This window comes from Bubalus kerabau, chromosome 19 (genome assembly GCF_029407905.1).
Source record: "Bubalus kerabau isolate K-KA32 ecotype Philippines breed swamp buffalo chromosome 19, PCC_UOA_SB_1v2, whole genome shotgun sequence".
NCBI lineage: Eukaryota > Metazoa > Chordata > Mammalia > Artiodactyla > Bovidae > Bubalus > Bubalus kerabau.
The window spans coordinates 59,162,697-59,184,281 of record NC_073642.1 but is presented as its reverse complement, the minus strand read 5'-3'; the positions used below and the strand labels follow the sequence as shown (position 1 = coordinate 59,184,281).

The 21,585-nt window shown below is 52.1% G+C and overlaps 2 protein-coding genes across 2 annotated transcripts in view; one reads left to right on the top strand and one right to left on the bottom strand.

Moving 5' to 3' along the window:
- ASB2 (ankyrin repeat and SOCS box containing 2) overlaps positions 1-5,924 on the top strand; it is a 48,101-nt gene extending 42,177 nt beyond the window's left edge. The window contains exons 9-10 of the mRNA XM_055556525.1: positions 67-220; positions 5,201-5,924. Of these exons, the coding sequence (XP_055412500.1) occupies positions 67-220; positions 5,201-5,337 (291 nt within the window). The 3' untranslated portion in view covers positions 5,338-5,924. The remainder of the gene's footprint in view (positions 1-66; positions 221-5,200) is intronic.
- Positions 5,925-11,018: 5,094 nt separating this feature from the next.
- FAM181A (family with sequence similarity 181 member A) lies at positions 11,019-11,939 on the bottom strand. Its single transcript, XM_055556528.1, has one exon. The coding sequence runs from the start codon at positions 11,898-11,900 to the stop codon at positions 11,019-11,021; it is 882 nt and encodes a 293-aa protein (XP_055412503.1). The 5' UTR covers positions 11,901-11,939.
- Between the last annotated feature and the right edge of the window lie 9,646 nt (positions 11,940-21,585).

The window sequence follows — 21,585 nt, the reverse complement described above, 5'->3', positions numbered from 1 at the left end:
ATGGGCTTGCTGAGGCAGTGCTTCTTGATCCTGGGCATCTCAGCACTGGTGTGTGTTCTCTTTCAGTTCTGCGAGTTCCTGTCTGCCCCGGAAGTGAGCCGCTGGGCAGGGCCCATCATCGACGTCCTCTTGGACTACGTGGGCAATGTGCAGCTCTGCTCGCGGCTGAAGGAGCATATTGACAGCTTCGAGGACTGGGCTGTCATCAAGGAGAAAGCAGGTACGGCCTGTCACTGCTGCTGTTGCTGGCAGACGCCCCTGCCTGACTCAGGCCCAGGACTTGGGGCCTGTGACTGCTCCTGACATTTCATGAGCACCTTCTCATGCCAGGCTCTGAGCTGTGTGTCACATCCAGTGTCTCCGTGATCCTTTGTTTTGTAAATGAGGAGACCGACCCTCACAGAGATTGTTACTTGGGCAAATGTCTCATCACTAGTTAGTGGCAGAGCAGGGATTCAAATCCAGATTTGATCCACTAAAGAGTGTGTTAAACAAAAACCCCAGCTCCCTGAGGGGTGTCAGGACCTTGTCCAGGTTTGTGGGCCACTGGGAAGCTGTGTGGTGGGTGGAGGAGGAAGTGATGGGCGCGGGCATCTCAAACTGTAAAATGCACACGAAGCACCTGAGCATCTTATTTAAAATGCAGAGTCTAACCTGGCAGGTCTGGGGCAGGGCCTAAATGTGTACATTTCAACATGCTCCCAGGGCAGCCCCGGAGCAGCACTGGTCTAGGAGGCAGGCCCTCAGAGCTCTGGAACCAGGGGCTTTCTGGGTGATCGTGGGCAGGACGCCCCTCTGGACCTCAGGGCCCCTGTCCAAACAGAGCAAGCTGGACGTGCTCAATGTCTGGCTCCTCCAGCTCTGCCAGCCTGGGGTGTTTGCAGGTGAGATGTGCCTGGCGCAGTGAGGTGGGCTTTGGCCACGTTCCAACAGCTGTGTGCAGAGTAGTTGAGGCAGCCTGGCTGTCAGGCCAGAAATCCCTCTCAGGAATTGTGGAGCTCACCTGGGCAGGTGAGGCGTCAGGAAGAGTTGCACTGGGTGCTTCAGCTGATACTGAGGATATGCCTGTCCCAAAGAGAACCAACTGCCCCAGGGCTTCCTCTGGGTCTGAAGGGCACCGTCCCGTCTCCAGCTGTTTGTCGATCACGTAGCACAGAGGCTGACTCGCAGGAAGTTATTTTTATCCCACCGATGCTGCTGCTGTCCCCAGGTGAGAATGCTGCCTCGTTACCTGTCCAGGGGTCCCACAGCCCAGTGCCCAGTCTTGCTGAGTTTCTCCTTGATCCCCGGGCCCCTTTAAGTCTAAACTTTCTGGTAGGATTTTCAATTTGCACAAATGCCTGGGAGCACTTGAATTGAGGCCCTTGATAAAGTTACTGGGAAGGCGATGGAGGGGGCGTGGAGAGAGAGACCCATGCCGGGGTGACACAGGAAGGAGGGGGGTATTGACTTGCTTATTGGCTGGGAGCTCCAAATTCTCAATAAAACAGTCATTGAATTCATAAGTGGTTGCTGTCACTGGAACTGGCCACTAGAGGCCACTAGAGAGTAGAGCGGTTCTTGCTGAGAATCCCACCCCTCACTTTCTCCTGGACCTGCCCTGCCTGGGAAGGGTAATGAACAGCTAAACTGTCCCTGGGGGAAAAAATTGCAGAACGTTTTATTGTGCTATAAACATTTATTAACAAGAAGAACAAATAGTTCTTTTCATTTAATGCTGTGTTGTTATCAGAGACTCCAAAGTAGGGAACACCACTAGACCATTTAGGTATGACCTAAATCAAATCTCTTACGATTATACAGTAAAAGTGACAAATAGATTCAAGGGATTAGATCTGATAGACAGAGTGCCTGAAGAACTATGGATGGAGGTTCATGAGATTGTACAGGAGGCAGTGATCAAGACCATCCATCCCCAAGAAAAAGAAATGCGGAAAGGCAAAATGGTTGTTTGAGGAGGCCTTACAAATAGCTGAGAAAAGAAGACAAGCTAAAGGCAAGGGAGAAATTGAAAGATATACCCATCTGAATGCAGAGTTCCAAAGAATAGCATGGAGAGATAAGAAAGCCTTCCTCAGTGATCAGTACAAAGAAATAGAGGAAAACAATAGAATGGGAAAGATCATATATCTCTTCAAGAAAATTAGAGATACCAAGGGAACATTTCATGCAAAGATGGGATCAGTAAAGAACAGAAAAGGACAAAAAAGGACAATAAAGGAAAAAAAGGACCTAACAGAAACAGAAGATATTAAGATGTGGCAAGAATACACAGAAGAACTATACTAAAAAGATCTTCACGACCCAGATAACCACAACTGTGTGATCACTCACCTAGAGCCAGACATCCTGGAATGTAAAGCCAAGTGGCCCTTAGGAAGCATCACTATGAACAAAGCTAGTGGAGGTGATGGAATTCCAGTTGAGCTATTTCAAATTCTAAAGATGATGCTGTGAAAGTGCTGCACTCAATATGCTGGCAAATTTGGAAAACTCAGCAGTGGCCACAGGACTGGAAAAGGTCAGTTTCATTCCAATCCCAAAGAAAGGCAATGCCAAAGAATGTTCAAACTAACACACAATTGCACTCATCTCACACACTAGCAAAGTAATGCTCAAAATTCTCCAAGCCAGGCTTCAACAGTATGTAAACGGTGAACTTCCAGGTGTTCAAGCTGGATTTAGAAAAGGCAGAGGAACCAGAGATCAAATTGCCAACATCTGTTGGATCATCAAAAAAGCAAGAGAGTTCCAGAAAAACATCTACTTCTGCTTTATTGACTATGCCAAAGCCTTTGACTATGTAGATCACAACAAACTGTGGAAAATCCTTCAAGAGATGGGAATACCAGGCCACCTGAACTGCCTCCTGAGAAATCTGTATGGAGGTCAAGAAGCAACAGTTAGAACTGGACATGGAACAACAGACTGGTTCCAAATAGGGAAAGGAGTACATCAAGGTTGTGTATTGTCCCCCTGCTTATTTAACTTATATGCAGATTATATCATGTGAAATGCCAGGCTGGAAGAAGCATAAGCTGGAATCAAGATTGCCGGGAGAAATATCAATAACCTCAGATATGCAGATAACACCACCCTTATGGCAGAAAGTGAAGAGGAACTAAAAAGCCTCTTGATGAAGGGGAAAGAGGAGAGTGAAAAAGTTGGCTTAAATCTCAACATTCAGAAAACTAAGATCATGGCATCTGGTCCCATCACTTCATGGTAAATAGACGGAGAAACAGAGAAAACAGAGAGACTTTATTTTATTGGGCTCCAAAATCACTGCAAGTGGTAACTGTAGCCATGAAATTAAAAGATGCTTGCTCCTTGGAAGAAAAGCTATGACCAACCTAGACAAGATATTAAAAGGCAGAGATATTACTTTGCCAACAAAGGTCCATCTAGTCAAGGCTATGGTTTTTCTAGTAGTCATGTATGGATATAAGAGTTGGACTATAAAGAAATCTGAGTGCCAAAGAATTGATGCTTTTGAACTGTGGTGTTGGAGATGACTCTTGAGAGTCCCTTGGACTGCAAGGAGATCCAACCAGTTCATCCTAAAGGAGATCAGTCCTGGGTGTTCATCGGAATGACTGATGCTGAAGCTGAAACTCCTCTACTTTGGCCACCTGATGCCAAGAACTGACTCATTGGAAAAGACCCTGATGCTGGGAAAGATTGAGGGCAAGAGGAGAAGGGGACAACAGAGGATGAGATGGTTGGCTGACATCACTGACTCGATGGACTTGAGTTTGAGCAAGCTCTGGGACAGGGAAGCCTGGCGTGCTGCAGTCCATGGGGTCACAAAGAGACGGACACAGCTGAGTGACTGAACTGACTGACTGACTTTCATTTAATGCTGCATTGTTGATATCAGAGACTCCAAAGCCAGCCAGGATGCCAGCTTTGGAGGCCCTGTGTGCTCTGCCCGCCAGCAGCGTTTTGCCTTCCCACAAGCTCAGCCTTTGCTCTGCTGAGAAAGGGGCTGTGCTTCCCAGGGCAGGCTCTGTCCTGAGATCAGAGGGCAGTGGAAGTGTCAGAAATGCCCTGATGGGGCGGCTGGAGAGGCTACACTGTGGTGCCCTGGCCTCTCCACCCTCCCCACGTTCCCTCTGCATTCCTGTCTCCCCTGGGCGGTCTCTTTGGCTTGGCACTGCTGCTTCCCCTGCTTGGACTGCCCTGCCTCCGTCCCTCACCTGGCAAATTCCTCCCCACCCATCGAGACCTTTCTCATATGCACCATCTGGTATGGAAGGCTTTCCCCAAAGCTCCTGAGTGGATACCCATGCCTATCTGTCCCAAGCACAGGGCCAAGGGCAGTGAAGGGGTCAGCGTGTGTGTGTTGAATGAATGGATGGATGGCATTCTTTGATTCATCAAATGCCTTCTCTGTTCCCGGAGCTAAAATTAATTACCCCATTCCTAGATGCATCAGGCCCAGTTCTTACACCCCTCTCTCCGCCCCCCACCCCTTAGCTGAGAAAGCTCCACTTAATGTAAGTATCCCTGGCAGCCTCCTGGAAGAGGCGGCCTGGTAGGATTCTGGGACCTGCTCAGTCCCTGCCCATTGATCCTGACTTCTCTGCACCTCCTAGAACCCAGAGCTGAACTGGACGCATGGGGTCACTTAGGAGGTCATATTTACTGAGGCTGTGAAAAAGGGCGGGGTCTGGGCTGACACGTAGAGGAGGGAGCTCAGGACAAGCTCCAGTGCCAGGCATGATTCTTGCTAAGCCCTCACCTGTGAAATGGGTTTGCTACCTGCCCTCCTTGCGCTTCCCTGGTGGCTCAGTGGTAAAGAGTCCATCTGACAATGCAGGAGATGTGAGCGCAATCCCTGGGTCAGGACGTTCCCCTGGAGAAGGAAATGGCATCCCACTCCAGTATTATTCTCGCCTGGGAAATCCCATGGACAGAGGAGCCTGGTGGGCTACCATCCATGGGGTCACAAAAGAGTTGAACACGACTTAGCAACTAAACAACAACAAACCTGCCCTCCTCCTCCCTTGGGCTGTGCAGATGAGTGGAGGATGACACCTGTGTAGTTGGCAGGGACCATGAGCGGGGGAGTCAGAGCATCTCCTCTCTTAGCCAGCCACATGGGTCAGGTGCTTCCCACAAGCCAGGGGTCAGGGATGCAAACCCTCTGCTGGGTGCAGGCGACCAATCAGCATCTCTCTTTCTGTCCTTTTCCCAGAACCTCCAAGACCCCTGGCTCATCTTTGCCGGCTGCGAGTTCGAAAGGCCATTGGGAAATACCGCATCAAACTCCTGGACACGTTGCCGCTTCCAGGCAGGCTGATCAGATACCTGAAATACGAGAACACCCAGTAACCAGAGCACGCGGGGGAGGAGCAGCGGCTCCTCAGATGGTTTCACTGAGTCTCAGGACAGCGGTGTCCCCAAATCCAGGGGACCTGGGGACAGATGCGGCTGGGAGCCGCCGGGCTCTCAGATGTCTCTGGGCCAGAGCTTTGCCCAGAGCAGAGGACAGATGTGTCGAGCAGGACTTCTCCTGTTCCATGTTGGCTTTCACTTGGATGAGGAGATCCCAGACCTGCTCTGCCATTGGGAATGGCAGAAAGCTCCATTCCTGGGGCTGGGAGGCAGGACCAGGGTAGAACTTGGGGTGGTCAGGGGAAGGCAAGGGGGCCAGCAGTGAAGCCCTGACCCCACCTCCAGGCTATGGCTGGAGAGCTTTCTTTCTGGGGTGATTCTGTCTTTGCTGGGCCACCTCACTGCAGAGCTGCCCTGTGCCCCTCCCCCTGTGCTCTGTGAAACTCTCCACTTGACTCTGAGTTCTCTCCCCAAAGCTGTGGCCCAGGGGAGCAGGGTGGGAGACCTCGGGCCCAGAGGGCTTCCTTAGGTACAATAAATGTTGCACAGATGATGCCCTGCCCAGTGAAGTTTCTTTAACCAGCCCCCTCCAGGGCCTTGAGGTCCTCAGCCCTGCTCCTGGTGGGAGTGAGGGTGGGACCGGGGGCTGGGACAGGGCACGTGGAGCCCTGATCGTGTCACTTTGGTTTGGACTTCTGAAAGGCCCCAGAGCATGTGTCCTTCATACACCAGAAGAGACCCGACGGCCCGAGGAGAGGGGGCAGCTTGCTGCCCTGTGATCGGAGCTGGCAACGTTGGTTTCTCTCTCCTGGTTCCATTGCCATAGAAACTGGAGCTTCATCACAAACAAGGTCTCAGAGCCTACAAGTCTCCTGACACCTGGCCTTGTCTTATGCACATGTTCCCTGGCACTGTCTTCACGTCTTAACTCACCCATTTGGCGACAAAGGCTGAGACACAAGGGGAAAGCCATCTAAATACTTGCTCCTGTGAGCAGGTGCCGGAGGGAGGCTGTCGTCAACCCTCACAAAGGCCCCACACTAGAGAGGCAGGAAGCCAGCCCTGTGCCCTCTGCAGCATCCTCCCATCCTCCCATGACTTGGGGGGAGCCGGGCAGGAGCCGCCAGCCTGCTTTGGGTGCTACAGGTGAGAGCACTGAAGATTGGCACTTAGGGCACTTTCTCAAGGTCTGAGTCTCTCTTACAAAACCCTGTTTGTTTTTCCATGGAAGTCACAGTCAGTCATTCTGGAGAAGGAAATGGAAACCCACTCCAGTGTTCTTGCCTGGAGAATCCCGTGGACAGAGGAGCCTGGTGGGCTGCAGCCCATGGGGTCGCAAAGAATCAGATGTGACTGAGTGAGCACGCACAGTAGCTCATAGGCACTGTCTTCCCCCACATGATTAAAGCCACTCAGGTGACACCAGAACAGGTGACCTTGCTGAAGAGCCTGCTCGGGCCTCCCCTAGGAGAGGCTTAATGGAGATCAAAGGTTATTTATGGCCTTTGCTGGTGAGCAGCTGGGAGGGTTGCAAGTGCACTCGTCCAAGGCCTGGCTTTGCCTGGGCTTGCACCTCTGGGGCCTTGGGTTCCCAGCCTTGTGGCCCTTGGTGGCCTTTCTGGCTCTTACATCTTGGCTTTCCATGCAACCAGTAAGTTCCAGTGCCTTCCTAAAGAGGCCAAGTCTGCCAATAGCACCTTCCAGCCAGGGGTTTGGGGGACCTGGCTGCTTCTTTCCCCCTCCTCCCTGGTACAGGTGGGAAAACAGGCCCAGAGAGGGGAAGGGACTTGCCTGGGTACACACAGCAAATCCCCGGGGGTCCAGCCCAGCAGTGCTCGGCTAGAGTCTCGTGCTGTCTTGCTGCAGAGATCCTGAAGAAATCCCAAAGGAAGCCTGCATCCTCCCAGACAGGGGATGTTCAACCCTGGGGTCCAGGGGAAGTGGCCAAGGAGGGCTCGGCGCATAGTAGGGAAAATCCTGACTGCAGAATGCCTCCTCCGACCAGGAGCCAGAGGGCATGGTGGCAGTCTAGGATGGGATGGGACAGAAAGATGCTTGGGTGCGTTTGGGATGGGGCTGGGCATCAGGCAGGCTCCAGCACTTCTCGGGTCACCTTATGTCCTAGGGGGTCCTAACAGACAGGGGCCATGGATATCGGGCAGGATGGGGACACTGGTCACAGGGAGGTCTCCCCTGGAGGAGGTGAGGCTTGAGGAGATGGCAGGAGGTGGGAGGGAGGGCTCAGTCTCTGCATTCAGCACTGTGTGTGTGTGTGTGTGTGTGTGTGTGTGCACGCACACGCATGCATGCTCAGTCATGTCCAACTCTTTGTGACCCCATGAACTATATAGCCTGTCAGGCTCCTCTGTCCATGGAGTTCTCCAGGGAAAAATACTGGAGCGGGTTGCCATTTCCTTCTCCAGGGGATCTTCCCGACCCAGGGATCAAACCCGCATTCTCTTGCATCTCCTGCATTAGCTAGTGGGTTCTTTACCAGCTGAGCCACCAGGGAAGCCTGCATTCAGCATTGGCACCATCTCTAGCCTGGGAGGCCCTGGAGTCACCTTGGTTCTTAGAATATTGTTATACGTCCATACCAGTCAGTCACAGCCACTGGTCGGGGTCCTTCCTCTCCAGTGCCTCACCCAGGCATGGCCTTTGCAGGTTCCCCTCCCAGTCCCCCAACCACCTCTGCATAACACAGCAGCTAAAGGGTTAATGTCCCACTGCTTCCAGAGTCAATCCTGATTGGTCGGTGCTCAGACTGTGCCAGGGGTTTCCTTTTTTGACCATATCTGCTGTCAAAAGGACTGTACAGCCCACACTCCCATGCTTACCTAGCCCCTGGGAGGATTTCAGCCTCAGAGATGTGTAGACAGCCTCACCCAACAGTCCAAGTCCTGAAAGTGGCTCCATGTCGTGGGCAGAAGCACATGTGACCCAGTGCTGTTTTGATTAGGGGAGCAGCTACTTCTGCAGCGGCAGCTGTCCATTTATTTTGATACTGAGGATTTCCGAGGTGTGTCTTTTCCCCAGCTTGCTTCCACGTGGGGAATTATGATGTCGGGTGCTTCTGTTGAGTGGCACCTTGGTAAAGGTTTCTGCTTCCAGACAAGGCGCCCAGCGTGGGACTGAAGAAGAACCACCAGGTATACCCCCTGGGAAAGGCTGAACCCCAGAGGGGCTGTGGGGGCCCAAGCTCCGAGCACTGGAGCAGCACCCCAAAGAAACATGCCTCCCAGAGCAGGGCTCCTTCTCTAAAGGAGTCGGCTGGTTCGATGGCCCCAGAACCCATTCCTGTGGGCCGCCCAGTCTATAAACATTGAAATATTGGCGTGGAAGGACCTAGACACTTAGTCAGATGACTAGGTGACTTTGGGTGGGTGCAGCTTTTCATCCTTTGTGCCACGCTAGACTGCCTGGTGCTCTCACCATCCCCACAGCTACCCACATGGCAGCTCTATTTTCCTTTTTTTTTTTAAATTTTCAATCACATTTTTCAGATGAAGAAATTCTGGCACAGAGAGGTCAAGTAACTTGCCCAAGGTCACACAGCTACTAGGTGGCAGGGCCAGGATTAGAGCTTTTAACACCCTGCCGTACTGTGTGGAAGGGTTGAACCTTATCACAATGGGTCTTGCAGGGACCTTTGTAATGACGTGCAAGTCGGAAAAGAGGGGACCTGCCTCCTCCAGGGACCCTCTCTAAGAGTGGAGCAGCCTGAGGTGAGGGTCCCGGCCAAGGACTCCTTACCCCATAAACCAGACGATCATGCAAAACAACCCTGCCTGTGTCATGTGGCCTCACGGCTGTGCCATCCTCTGAGACCATCGGACATAAAACACCAGAAACCCACCCACTTTCCCAGCGAACAAGCTGCCCCATCCCTGGGGATGCCTCACTTCAGGGGGAACCTGAAGGCCCTTAGCAATCACTAATTCTGAGTCCTGTGTTAGGAAGGATTCTGAGGCCATATCTGGACCTGAAAGGGGAGCATCTGTGACCAGTTATGAGGCTCACGTTGGATGCAGAAGTGGTGGGTGCATCTGATTGCTATCTTTGCTCTGGTCCCTCCTTTACGGAGGGGCTTCCCAGGTCGTACTAGTGGTAAAGAACCCACCTGCCAATGCAGGAGACATAAGAGATGCAAGTTCAACCCCTGGGTTGGGAAGATGCCCTGGAGAAGGAAACGGTAACCCGCTCCAGAGTTGGACATGACTGAGAGACCAGCACGCATGTACTACTTTACAGAGGAGGAAACGGAGGCACAGAATGGGGAGTAACCTGTTCAACATTCTGCTGTTGATGTGGGTGTGGAGTCCCCTGCCAGGCTGGCCCCCTGCCCCCGTCCCAGTCGTGAGAACTGTGCTTTGAGGAAATGAGATGCTCAGCCCCTGTGGCAGTCCCCACGCTCTCAGCCACGGAGCCATGCCACCCACTGCAGGATGGGTGGAGGCCTCCAGTGGCTTGGCTGGTTTGGGTGCTGTCGGGGCCAACCGAGGGCCGCTGCCCACGAGCAGTGCCCCTCCGTGTGCATGGTCGCTGGCAGAGGCCCTCATCTTTCCATTGATGGGCGCCTAGTGCATGCCAAGGGCTGCATCAGGCCCGGGAAGAGAGCCAGTGGCAGGAGACCTAGGAATCTGAATTAACTAGAGGCGATGGTGATGGAGATGACAATGATGGTGATGACTTTGAAACAACTTGGTCAGACAACCAGTTATTTTGTCCACAAGAAGCCCCATTCCTGTTCAGCCTGACCTTCCCCTCTGACCAGGGTCGGACGTGACTGCCTTGGCCCAGCCTCTGCTCTGAGGCTGTGATGGGGTGGGAGGTGCCACCGAGGGTCCTGTTCTCATCTCACCCCTCATCCCGCAGGTGGGGCAGGGAGGCCTGGAGAGGAAGGGTCCAGCCCTACATCCCACGGCAGAACCAGGAGGACAGATTCACCCCCCACCCCCCACACATACACCCCAGTACCAGCTCCTATTCTCCAGAGCAGTTTGGGCCCTCTGGGGCTCCAGGCCTCCCCTGGCCTCTCTTTGCTGAGATGGGGAACCAGAGCATTCCTTTCCCAGGAATCCTCTCCACCCTCCTTCAGGTTGAGCTGTCAGGCTCCCAGGCCCATTCCAGGCATCACGGAGGCCTCTGGGCCACTCTGGGCACCGTCCCCCACCCCCGACAGCCTCTGTAAGCAGCCCTCCACCTGGGCATAGCCAGCATTTCCTAGGCCGGGGGACTAACCAACTTCATGAACCCAAGAATGTGAAAACTGCAAAAGAAATGTCTTTATTCTCTTAACCTTCTTAGTATTTACAAAGAACAAGAACAAGACTGAGACTGGCTTACACAGCAGGTGGCAGGTGAACAGGTGGTGTAACGCTGGCTTCTGGGGTGGCTGGAGGGCCAGGGCAATGGCCCCGGCCACCTGAGGTCTGCACGGGCACACGGGTGATCTGTCGGGCTCTGGCCTGCTTGAGGAGGGGCTGGCCTCAGGAGGCTGTGCGGGCTGGCTGGACGGCTGCCCGAGAAGAAGCCCCTGCCCCATCCTGCCCTGCCCTCCTCCCCCCGATGCAAAGGGATGGTTCTCTCCCAGCCCACTCCTCACCAGAAGAGCTCGCTCCTGGGGGTCCCTGATACCCTGCAGGCCAGAGGAGGGAGCCAAGGCCCTCCCCACCTGGCTAGAGGTAGCCGAAGACATTGAAGATGGGTGGGGGCACAGCCGGCTTGGTGGGGATGGGTTTCAGAACCACAGGTCTGTACACTTTCTGCCCCGGGCCCTCCATGTCCTTGCAGAAGTGGGCCAGCTCGCCGGGGGAAGCTGTGCTTTTCCGCCAGAGGCCCAGGCTGGGCATCGGGCTCTGGGGCAGGGCGCCTGGAGGGCTTGGGTAGACGGGCTGTCCATGGTACTGGAAGGGGCAGCAGCTCCAGGCACTGACGCGGCCCACCAGGGAGACCCCAGGCATCTTGAGTGGCTCCTTTTCAGCTGGTGCCCTGGGGGAGGTGGGCACCGGGGCGGTCTCGGGCCCCAGGGGCTCCAAGCCTTTACAGTGTTTCTTACCCTCGTAGGGAGGTCCCTCCCGGGGTCCCAGTCCCCCCTCCAGCCCCACGGGGTAGCTGTGGGTGGGCCGTGGCTCTTCCCAGAAGGAAGCAGGCAGCTGTCTTTTCCTCATGGGCACCTGGCCAGGCCTGGCAGCTCCTGGATCCGGCCCATGGAGGGTCCGCTCCCTAGAGAGGCTTTCCTCCCGGTCCAGGTTCCCCAATGCCTTCTCCTTGCAGCCCCCACCCCCGCCGGGGCTGGAACCGTGGCCAGATTCGAGGGGCAGCGACCTCCCGGGCCGGTCCTCGGGCCCCCTTTTCAGGTGAGGTTCAGCCCCTCTGCCGGGGAGGCCCCGCGGGAGCCGGGAATACTTCTGGGAGAAGCGTTTGAGCTGCTTCTGCAGGTACTTGCGGTGGTCCACCGAGCGGCGGCAGGGCGCGGACTTGTCCAGGGCCGCCTTGATGTCGCTGGACGCCAGGTTCACGAAGTTTAGCAGCATCTTCACGTCACTGTCGGATGCCATCACCAGAGCGCTGCTGCACCGGGCTTTCCATGAAGAGGCTGGGTTCTCCAGGCAGCTGGCAGCTCCAGGGAAGAGCACAGAGCCAACCTGGCGAGGGACACAGCAGCCATTGGTGTCTCTCTGAGCATCCACACTCCACCCTCCCCAAAGGCTACATGGCTACAGACAGGAGTGGTCCCTACCTCAGCCCCCCTCAGGCCTAGACAGAATCCCTGGGTCATGGGATATCCATTTAGGCTGCTAAGCATCTCCCAGAGCCTATGGGATGCAACGGGAAGAAACCCATTTCATCTTCAACAGGGCTCCGCACCTGCAGGTGAGGCTGAGACAGGTCAGGCAACTTGCCCAAGGCCACTTGGCCCTACCAAGTGGCATTGCTGGGCGGGAGCCCACCAGCAATGGTGCGTGGCTCCCCACACACCACGCTGCCCGCAGGGCACGACTTGCCAGCAAGGTTTTCATTTTCTGAGCCTAGGCAGCCGCTCTACTTTAAGGCAAGGCCAAGCCCCCTGGTTGCCTGGCGGTGCCCTCCTCCTCCCACTCCCGCCCCCAAGTCCTGCTAGCAGCTGCCCCCCCCCTCGGTCCCCACGCTCCACCCACAGGTCTCACGCAGGACAGGCAGGACCCCTGTCTGGCACTCAAGCCGAGGCCTGCCTGGCGGGCTGATCGCAGGCTGTGGGCAGCAGGGGCTCCCCCGTAGAAGCATCTGCAGCAATTTCATGCCTCCTCGGCCACCACCCCGCAGCCCCCCGCCCCTCCCCCAGGCCCCGGCCAGCCCCACGCCCCCCACCTAGTGGGGCCTGAGCTGCCAGGGCCTCCACACTGACCAAGAGTGCGGGGGCCCGGGCCCCCGCCAAGGTGGCCCGGCAGAGGTTTCCCCCACGCCGCAGACCTGGGCCAGGCCTGGCGCGGCCGGCGAGCTCCGTGGTCCGGCTGGAGGCAGTTGTGCCGCCCTCGAGTGGGCTGAATGGAGGACGACGGGTCCCCGGAGCTGGGGGGCCCTCAGGCCAATCAGGAGCGCCTCTCCAGATACAAAGCATCCCAAGCAGGCGGCGGCCCCGTTCCCACATTCTTTGCCGTCACAAATTGTCACCATGGGGACCATCACAAAAAAGACAGCTCCCAAATGCAATCATTTCCCGGTAAATTTCTACCCTTCAGCCCACTCTCCCTTCTCGGCCTCCACGCCCCTCCTCCCCTTGACCTCAGTTCCCTGGTTTCTCGAGGGGGCGGGGTGTGTTGTGTGCTTGCACGTACGTGTGTGTGTGTGTGTGTATTTAAAAAGTCCAAGATTGAGGAGGGCTTGGACCCAGAAGAGATGGGCTTGCAAACCTCCCCCCAGGACTCCGAGCCCGCACCGGCCATGCTCCAGTGCAGACAGACAATCGGACGGGGTAAGCCAGGGCGGGCTGCTTTCCCCGCTGTCCTTGAGTGTTGAGTGGCTCACTTGCGCTGTCTCTCTCTCTCTCTCTCTCCCCCCCCCCACCCCTTTCTCTCCCTCCCGACCCCCTTCCCAAGGCATGGGCACTGGCGGGCCTGCGAGGGCGGGCGGCACGCTGATGTTGGAAAGGTGGCCAGGGAAGGGCCCTCTAACGAGGTGCTGGGATATCCATGGGAAGGGGGCCGGAGCTCTCAGGAATCTTGTCTTTATGTTTGCTTCCTCAATTGAGCTGCACAAAGCCTGAATTGCCCATTCAGTGAGGCCGGACAAAAGGTTGGCGTTGCACGGTCCCCTAGCATTTGTAGTCAAACAGTTAGGGACTTAAATCGAGTCGTCATGATGGAGAAAGAGGTGGACAAAGCCCATAGAATTGCCATCAGCAAACATTTTCCTGTGTCATATTAGCCAGTCTCCATGGCTCCCCTTGGCCTGGGGACAATGGCACAAGTTTGCACACTTGGCTACTGTCACCGTGCCAACGCCGGCGGGGCCGCAAGCAGGGCCGCTCCGAGCAAGCAAGGGAACCCGGGGCCGGCCGCTGGCCCTGCCCACTGACTGGCCCGAGGGAAGGTGAGGCTGCAAGCTGAGGGAGACTGCCTGGGAAATCTGGATGGGTGAGGCCTCCATGCCAGCCAGCTGGGTGGGCCCCCGGCATGCCACCCTCTGCCTCTTCTTTCCTCTCCTCCTCTCCCTCTCCTTCCCCCTCTCCTCTGCCACCTTCTCCTCCTGCCCCCTAGCCAGCTGACACCTTGACATCACAAACTAAAGTGCCAAGGATGCTCTCCATAGCCCCCTCCCCACCCCCAGTCTGGGAGCCCTGGCAGGGCAGGACTCACCCACCAGTGATGCTCCCACCCCTTCCTTCTGGCCAGTGGGCAGCCACTGCCAGTGCCAGGTGCCTGCAGGCAGCACGGGGGCTCCAAGTCACCCCTACTCTGGCCTGAGGGTCCCCACAGGCTGAATGAGGGGTTTGGAGGAGACGGTTTAGGCCCTCTTCCCCTGCTGCTGAGATGAAGGCTTGACCCTGGGCTGCAGCATCCCGACTGTGGGCCCCTATCTGCAGCAGCCTCTGCCTGCCCGAGGGGTAAACCACAGTTATTTTACCCCCCTGAGATGTAGGGGTTTTTTGCTTCTGCAGCACCTTCCAGCCCACCCTGACTGGTAGAAGCAGGAGACATCCTTTCTGCCCCAAAGTGCCCTGCCCACACGGCTGGTGAAAGCACTCTGCTGCCCGAGGTCACCCGGTTAGGCTCTGGAGCAGCTCTCACCATGGCTCCACACTGCCTGCTGCCGGGGGCACCCAGCCTCGTATGAATTCCAGCCCCTCCACAACCTATAGCCGGCCCAGGAACCACCTTCTCCATCATTCTCTGCTGGGAGATTGACCTCAAATTACCCCAGCCCCAGACCCGCCTGGCCTCCAGACCCTCTGTGCCTGCTCCTGCCAGCCTCTCTGTCTGGAAGGCCTTCCCTCCTCTAAGAGCGTGGGGATGCTCTCTGTACACTCCGCTCAGATCTCAGCTTCCTCCGAGAAGCCAGCGCGCCTGCAGTCCCTCCAGCCCACCTGACACTTCCTGCCCGTGACGTCATCCCCATCCACCAATGATGGACTCCCATCCCCAACAGGTCCCGGAGCTTCGTGGGACTCGAGTCTGCGTCTTTAAATATCTCCAGAGCTCTTAATAGGGGCTGTTCTTCCACCAAATAAAGGAGAGAGGTGAGCAAGGAAGGGAGGGAGAGAAAAACAGGGTGAAGATAATGGAGACTTGTAAAGCACCTGGTCCCCACTGAGACGCACGCACTTGGACCAGCTCACGTGGCCCTGGGACAGCTCCGAGGGTGTGGGTGTGGCCAGCCCAGAAGGGCAGCACAAGAGGCAGTTAGTTTCCCAAGCGCCCACAGCTACTAACTGGTAGAACTTGAACCTGAAGCCAGCACTGTCTGTATACAAAGCCCATGTCAGTTCCACCAGGCCATGACACTCCCCTGAGCTTTTGGGTTGGAGAGCCTCTCAGACCGGGTTTTCTGCATCAAGTCCTGGCTTCAGCTCTTCTGTCCTTCGTCAGGACGTGACTCTCAACTTCTGACTCAGGAACATGGGAGCTACAGCGATGGGCCATCAGGCGAGGGGAGGGCTGGCAACTGTGGCTTGAACTGTGGCCTGAGAACCTGAACCACCACCCTGCACAGACCCAGCCCCACCCCAGGCCTCAGGCCACACCTCTGGGACTGCCTGTGGCCCTTGCTGAGGAAGCATTCTCCGTGATTTTCTGATGGCCTGTATACACAGGTGGAAAGACATCACTGAAAATAATCATGCCTCGCTCTGGAGAGAATTCCCACAGTCATTCTCTCAGTGTGGTCCTGGGTGTGTGCAGGGAAGCAGTTGTTGTCCCGTTTACAGTGGGTGACACGAAAACAAGCTTCCGACTTCTGCTTCTTGGGCCCAACTCAGGCAACCCTGTCCCCTCAGCACTCTTCCGGGCCCAGCTCAAACATCCAGGAAATCTTTCACCAACGTGCCAGCATTATACATGCTCTCATCCTCCATTTACAGATTCAAAGATGAAGTCTAACCTCCTTGGTTTAACACCGAAGGCTGGCACAGAGGATTATTGTTGTTCAGTCGCTAAGTCATGTCTGACTGTTTGAGACCCCATGGACTGGAGCACGCCAGGCTTCCCTGTCCTTCACTGCCTCCTTGCTTGCTCAAACTCATGTGCATTAAGTCAGTGATACCACCCAACCATCTTATCCTCTGTCAGCCCCTTCTCCTCTTGCCCTCAATCTCTCCCAGCATTAGGATCTTTTCCAGTGAGTCATCTCTCCACATCAAGTGGCCAAAGTATTGGAGCTTCAGCTTCAGCATCAGTTCTTCCAATGAATATAGAGGGTTGATTTCCTTTAGAGTTGACTATTTTGACATCCTTGCAGTCCAAGGGACTCTCAAGAGTCTTCTCCAGCACAATTCAAAAACATCAATTCTTTGGCACTCAGCCTTCTTTATGGTTCAACTCTCACATCTGTACATGACTACTGGAAAAACCATAGCTTTGACTCTATGGACCTCTGTTGGCAAAATGATGTCTCTGTTTTTTAATATGCTGTCTGGGTTGGTCATAGCTTTTCTTCCAAGAAGCAAGCGTCTTAATTTTGTGGCTGCAGTCACTGTCCGCAGTGATTTTGGAGCCCAAGAAAGTAGCTTCTCACTAAATGTTTCATGAATTAAGTACTTTGGACATCCCATCACATAGAATTTACCTTGTGGACTAGAAGCAACTGCTTCCTGTCTAGTATTATTGTTTATACACCCCACCCATCCAGCACCACCTGTGTGAGCTCCATGAAAGCAGGGAGCTTGTCTGCTGGCTCATTTCTGTATCTCCAGTGCCTAGAATGGCCTTGGCAAAGAGCAGGCCTTCACAACAGACCCTTGTGTCTGCCATGCTTGCACTTGATGACCAATTGTGTGCTTGCTCCATGTGTCTTCAAACAGGAGGCACTGTTTCACAATTGCGACCCCCTACACCACAGCAGGGGCTCTAGAAAGCTCTGTTGAAGGCAAGCCAACGGTGCTGACTTGGACTTGAGGGTCCCGTCCCAACCATCTGCTGTCAGTGCCATGGATCTCCCACATTCCAGTTGTGTTAACTCCGCCTCAAATTTATCCACACTGTTCATCACGAGGGACTCCATTCAGCACCCACCATGTGCCAGGGACCAGAGAGGCCAGAGTGGGCTCGCTTGGCTTGCTCTTTTGTTCCCAAGGCAACTTACTACAAAACAGGTCAACTTTGTCTTGATGATTAAGCACCCATTTTCTGCCCATCCGCCAGTGAAATGAACAACACCCTAACTTTCCTCTGTTTCTTAAACTACTAGTGGCCACCCTTACAGAATCTCTAGATGTCATCTGACATGGCCCTCTTCTGGAGTTAGCTGACCCAGGTGCAACCCGAAACTGAAAACTAAAGGAGGCATTTGGCCATGTCTTGTGCCAGCCAAGCCAGAGGGAAACGAGGGAGGTGATCTGGGGGCAGTGGGCTTTCAAACTGCTTTTATGCAGACAAGCCCATTAAAAAATATTGTGTAGGAGTCCAATATGTAAAATAGCGGCAGTGGTGTGCAGTGAACACAGATTGATTTTTGCACACACAAATGCATGCTTCCTATTTATATTGCAAACAGTAGATCAGAACAAGGAAGTTGTTTTGATGACAGGGGATGTTGAAACAAGGGTTTATAGATTACAATCTGACATCAGCTGTACTGTCCAACCACCCCAGCTCAGGAAACATACAAAGGCCACATGGAGGGCGAGGGCACAGTGGTCCAACCAGCACCTCTGTGGATGTGTGATGCAGACATCACAAGATGACTTATGTAACCTCTTTATATAATGGGAGTATTTCTATCAAAGACCAGCCTGAGGCTTGCTGTCAACTGTAATCAGAGCAGACAGGCTTCCTGCTTCCTTGGAATGGGAGGTGTGGGGTTGAAATTTGGCTGCTGAGCCGCGGGCTTCCTGTCTTGGCGAACCTTGCCTCACAACTGAGGCTGAACATCGGCATGGCTGGGCCCTCAGAGTGACTGGAGACCTCATGATGACCCAGGAGAAGTCACAGCCCAGCTCAGACAGTCCCTGTGTCCCTGGCTGCAGTGACAGGGACAAATGTCAGTGTGATCAAGTCCCATATTGGAAGCAATTTCACCACTGGCTTTGGAGACAAGATCTCTGAACTCTGCCTATAGCTGGCTGTGTGATCTTGGACCAGCCACTCACCCTTTCTGGGCCTCAGTTTCATGGCTGGATTATATAAGTAGTTCTCAGCCTCCATTTTTGCACACACAGACATTGGTGAGGGGCTGGTGTGTCACAAGTCAGTGTTATTTTCAAAGGTTCCAAACTTAGCAAACGTGCTTTTTCTTAACATAAATTAGAACAGAGTAATAAAGTTAGATGTACTCCCTTGCATTCCCCTGTGCTTTCTTGAAAGTGATATGAATGAGCTGGTAAGTCTGACAACACAACTTTCAAGGAAGAGAGGATAGGGCATTGAATTTTCATTCATCATGTGGGGTCTCAGAAAGATCAGGGTTCAGGAAAGAATTTTATGCTGGATGAGGTGAGCACAGACATCTGTGCCTTGTCCTAGGTGTTAGGGGGAATGTATTCAGTCTGATGTTAGCTATAGGATCTTTGTAGATGCTCTTCATCTAATTGAGAAAGTTTTCTTTTATTCCTAATATACAGACATTTGTTTGTTTTTTTAAAATAAATCACAAATGTGTGTTGAATATTGTCAAATGATTTTTTTTCATCAGTTTATATGATCATGTTGTTTTTCTTGTTTAGCCTATTGATATGGTGGATCATACTGATTGATATTCAAATACTGAACCAGCCTTGCATTCCTGGGGAAAATATCCTATTCACTTAGGGTGTATAATTCTTTTCATATAAGCCAAATATAATATGCTAATATTTTGTTGCAGATTTTTTTTATTTGCTCTTCTCTATGTTTATTGAATGTATTAGTCTATAGGCTTGTTTTTTTGTAATTGTTTTTCCTAGTTTTGGCTTCATGATAACACTGGCCTCATAAAATGAATTGGAAGTGTTTCCTTTGCATTTTTTTCCCCTAGAAGGGTGTAAAATTGATGCTAACTCATTAAATGTTTGGTAAGATTCTCCCATGAGAATATCTGGGCCTGGGGATTTATTTTGAGGGAGATTTTTAACTATGGATTCAATTTCTTTAATATTTATAGAGTTACTCAGATTATCTCCTTCCTACTGGATGAGCTTTGGTAGGTTGTCGTCTTTCAAGAATGGATCCATCTCCTCTAGGTTATTGAATTTATGTGCACAGTTGTTCATGTTATTCTCTTATTATCCTTTTGATATCTGCTGGATCTGCAGTACAATCCCATTTCATCCTTGATGCTAGTGATTTGTGTCTGTTTTTGTCAGCCTTGCTAAACAATCTTATTGATCTTTCAAAGAACAAGCATTTTATTGATTTTCTCTATTGTTTTCTGTTTTCAGTTTCATTGATTTCTATTCTTTATTATTTAACTTTCTTCCTTCTTCTTTGGATTTGTTTTGTTTCTCTTTTTCTAGTTTCCTGAACTTAGATTATAGAGACTTTCTTTTCTAATGTAAAAAGTTAGCACTATAAAATTTCCTCTCAGTGCTGCTTTAGCTGCGTCTCACATATTTTGACATGTTTTATTTTCATTTTCAATCAGTTCAGTGCATTTTTGTATTTCCCTTGATACATCCTCTTTGACCCTGTGATGGTTAATTTTATGTGTCAGCTTGACTCGATTACAAGGTGCCCAGATGTCTGGTTAGTCATGAGTTCAGGGTGTGACTGTCAGGGTGTTTCTGGAAGAGATGAGAATTTGAAATACTGGACTGAGAAGAAGGCATTGCCCTTCCCAGTGTGGGCGGCACCACCCAATCTGTTGAGGACCTGAATAAAACAAAAAGCAAAGGAGGGAGGATTTATTTCTTTCCCGTTTCCCTGCTTGAGCAGGGACATCAGTCTTCTCCTGCCATTGAACTGAACCGGGACTTACATATTCAGCTCACCTGGTTCTCAGACCTTTGTACTCAGACTGGATGTACACTACCAGCTTTGCTGGGTCTCTAGCTTGCATTTGGCATACTAAGAGATCATAGGATCTCTTAGCCTCTATAATTGCATGAGTCAGTGCCTCATAATAAATCTGTCTCTCTCGCCCATATATTCGTGAAGTATGTTTTTTTTTAATTTCTAGCACCTAGAGATTTGAGGAGATCTTTCTGCTATTGATTCTGATTTGACTTCATTAGGGTCAGAGAACATACACAGTGTAATTTCAGTTCTTTTAAATTTGTTGACGTTTGTTTAATGAGCCAGGATATGGTCTATCCTAGCAAATATTCCACAAACACCTGAAAAGAATGTATATTCTGCTCTTGCTGGCTGGAGTGTTATATGTCAATTAGATCCTGCTGGCTGATGATGCCGTTCAGTTCTTTTATATCTTTGTTGGTTTTCTGTTTAGTAGTTCTATCAGTTGCTGAAAGAGGGTTGTCTAAGTATTCAACTATAATTGTGGACTTGTCTTCTTTTCCGTTCAGCCTTATGGGTTTTACTTCATATACTTTGCAGCTCTATTTTTTGATGCACAAACATTTAGGATGGCTATGTTTTGTTTCTTGGTTGATTGACACTTTAAGTATTACATAATGCTTCTCTTTATCCCTGGGTAGTTCTCTTTGCTCTAACATCTACTTTGCGGCTAAGCTGCTAAGTCGCTTCAGTTGTGTCCGACTCTGTGCGACCCCATAGACGGCAGCCCACCAGGCTCCCCCGTCCCTGGGATTCTCTAGGCAAGAACACCGGAGTGGGTTGCCATTTCCTTCTCCAATGCATGAAAGTGAAAAGTGAAAGTGAAGTCGCTCAGTCGTATCTGACTCTTAGCAACCCCATGGACTGCAGCCCACCAGGCTCTGCCGTCCATGGGATTTTCCAGGCAAGAGTACTGGAGTGGGGTGCCATCGCCTTTACTTGGTATTAATATAGCCACTCCTGATTTTTTAAAAATTAATGCTTGCATAATATATCTTTATTCATCTTTCTACCTTCAACCTGCCTATTACAGTTATATTTGAAGTGAGTCTCTTGTGGGACAATATGTGATTGGATAATTTTATTAATCAACTCTGCCAATCTCTTCTAATTTTTATACCATTTAAGTTACATTAACTGATGAAATGTTAAGGATTAAATCTGACATTTGGTCATTTGTTTTCTGTTTTTTTTAATATATCTCTTTATATAGTTTTTTTCTTTTTTAGTGGTTGCCCTACATATTTCAGTGTACACACATAACTTGTTATTTTCAACATGTTACCATCATTTTACTGTTGTCTCTGATTAGTGCTTCTCTATCTGATGCCAGGCCCTTCCCCAGACCAACAAATTCAGAATCTTTTATTGTGTGGGATGAGGGAGGTGCGTCAGACCCTGTTTTCTTTTTTTGAACCAGGTGATTCTAATGTGCAGCCATGCTGGAAATTCAGTGCCTGGGTGCTCTCTGCGACTCCTTCCAGGACAGATAAATTAGGCAGGTGAAGATTCTCAGAGAGCCTGGAAATATGTCCTGGTCCAAAGCCTCATTATAGTTCCAAGACTAGAACTCACTTAGTACGCTAAAGCACCACCCTTATGGCAGAAAGCAAAGAACTAA

What these genes read in the sequence shown, in the direction of transcription:
- FAM181A (XM_055556528.1), bottom strand. Translation starts at nt 11,900, where the DNA reads ATGGCATCCGACAGTGACGTGAAGATGCTGCTAAACTTCGTGAACCTG.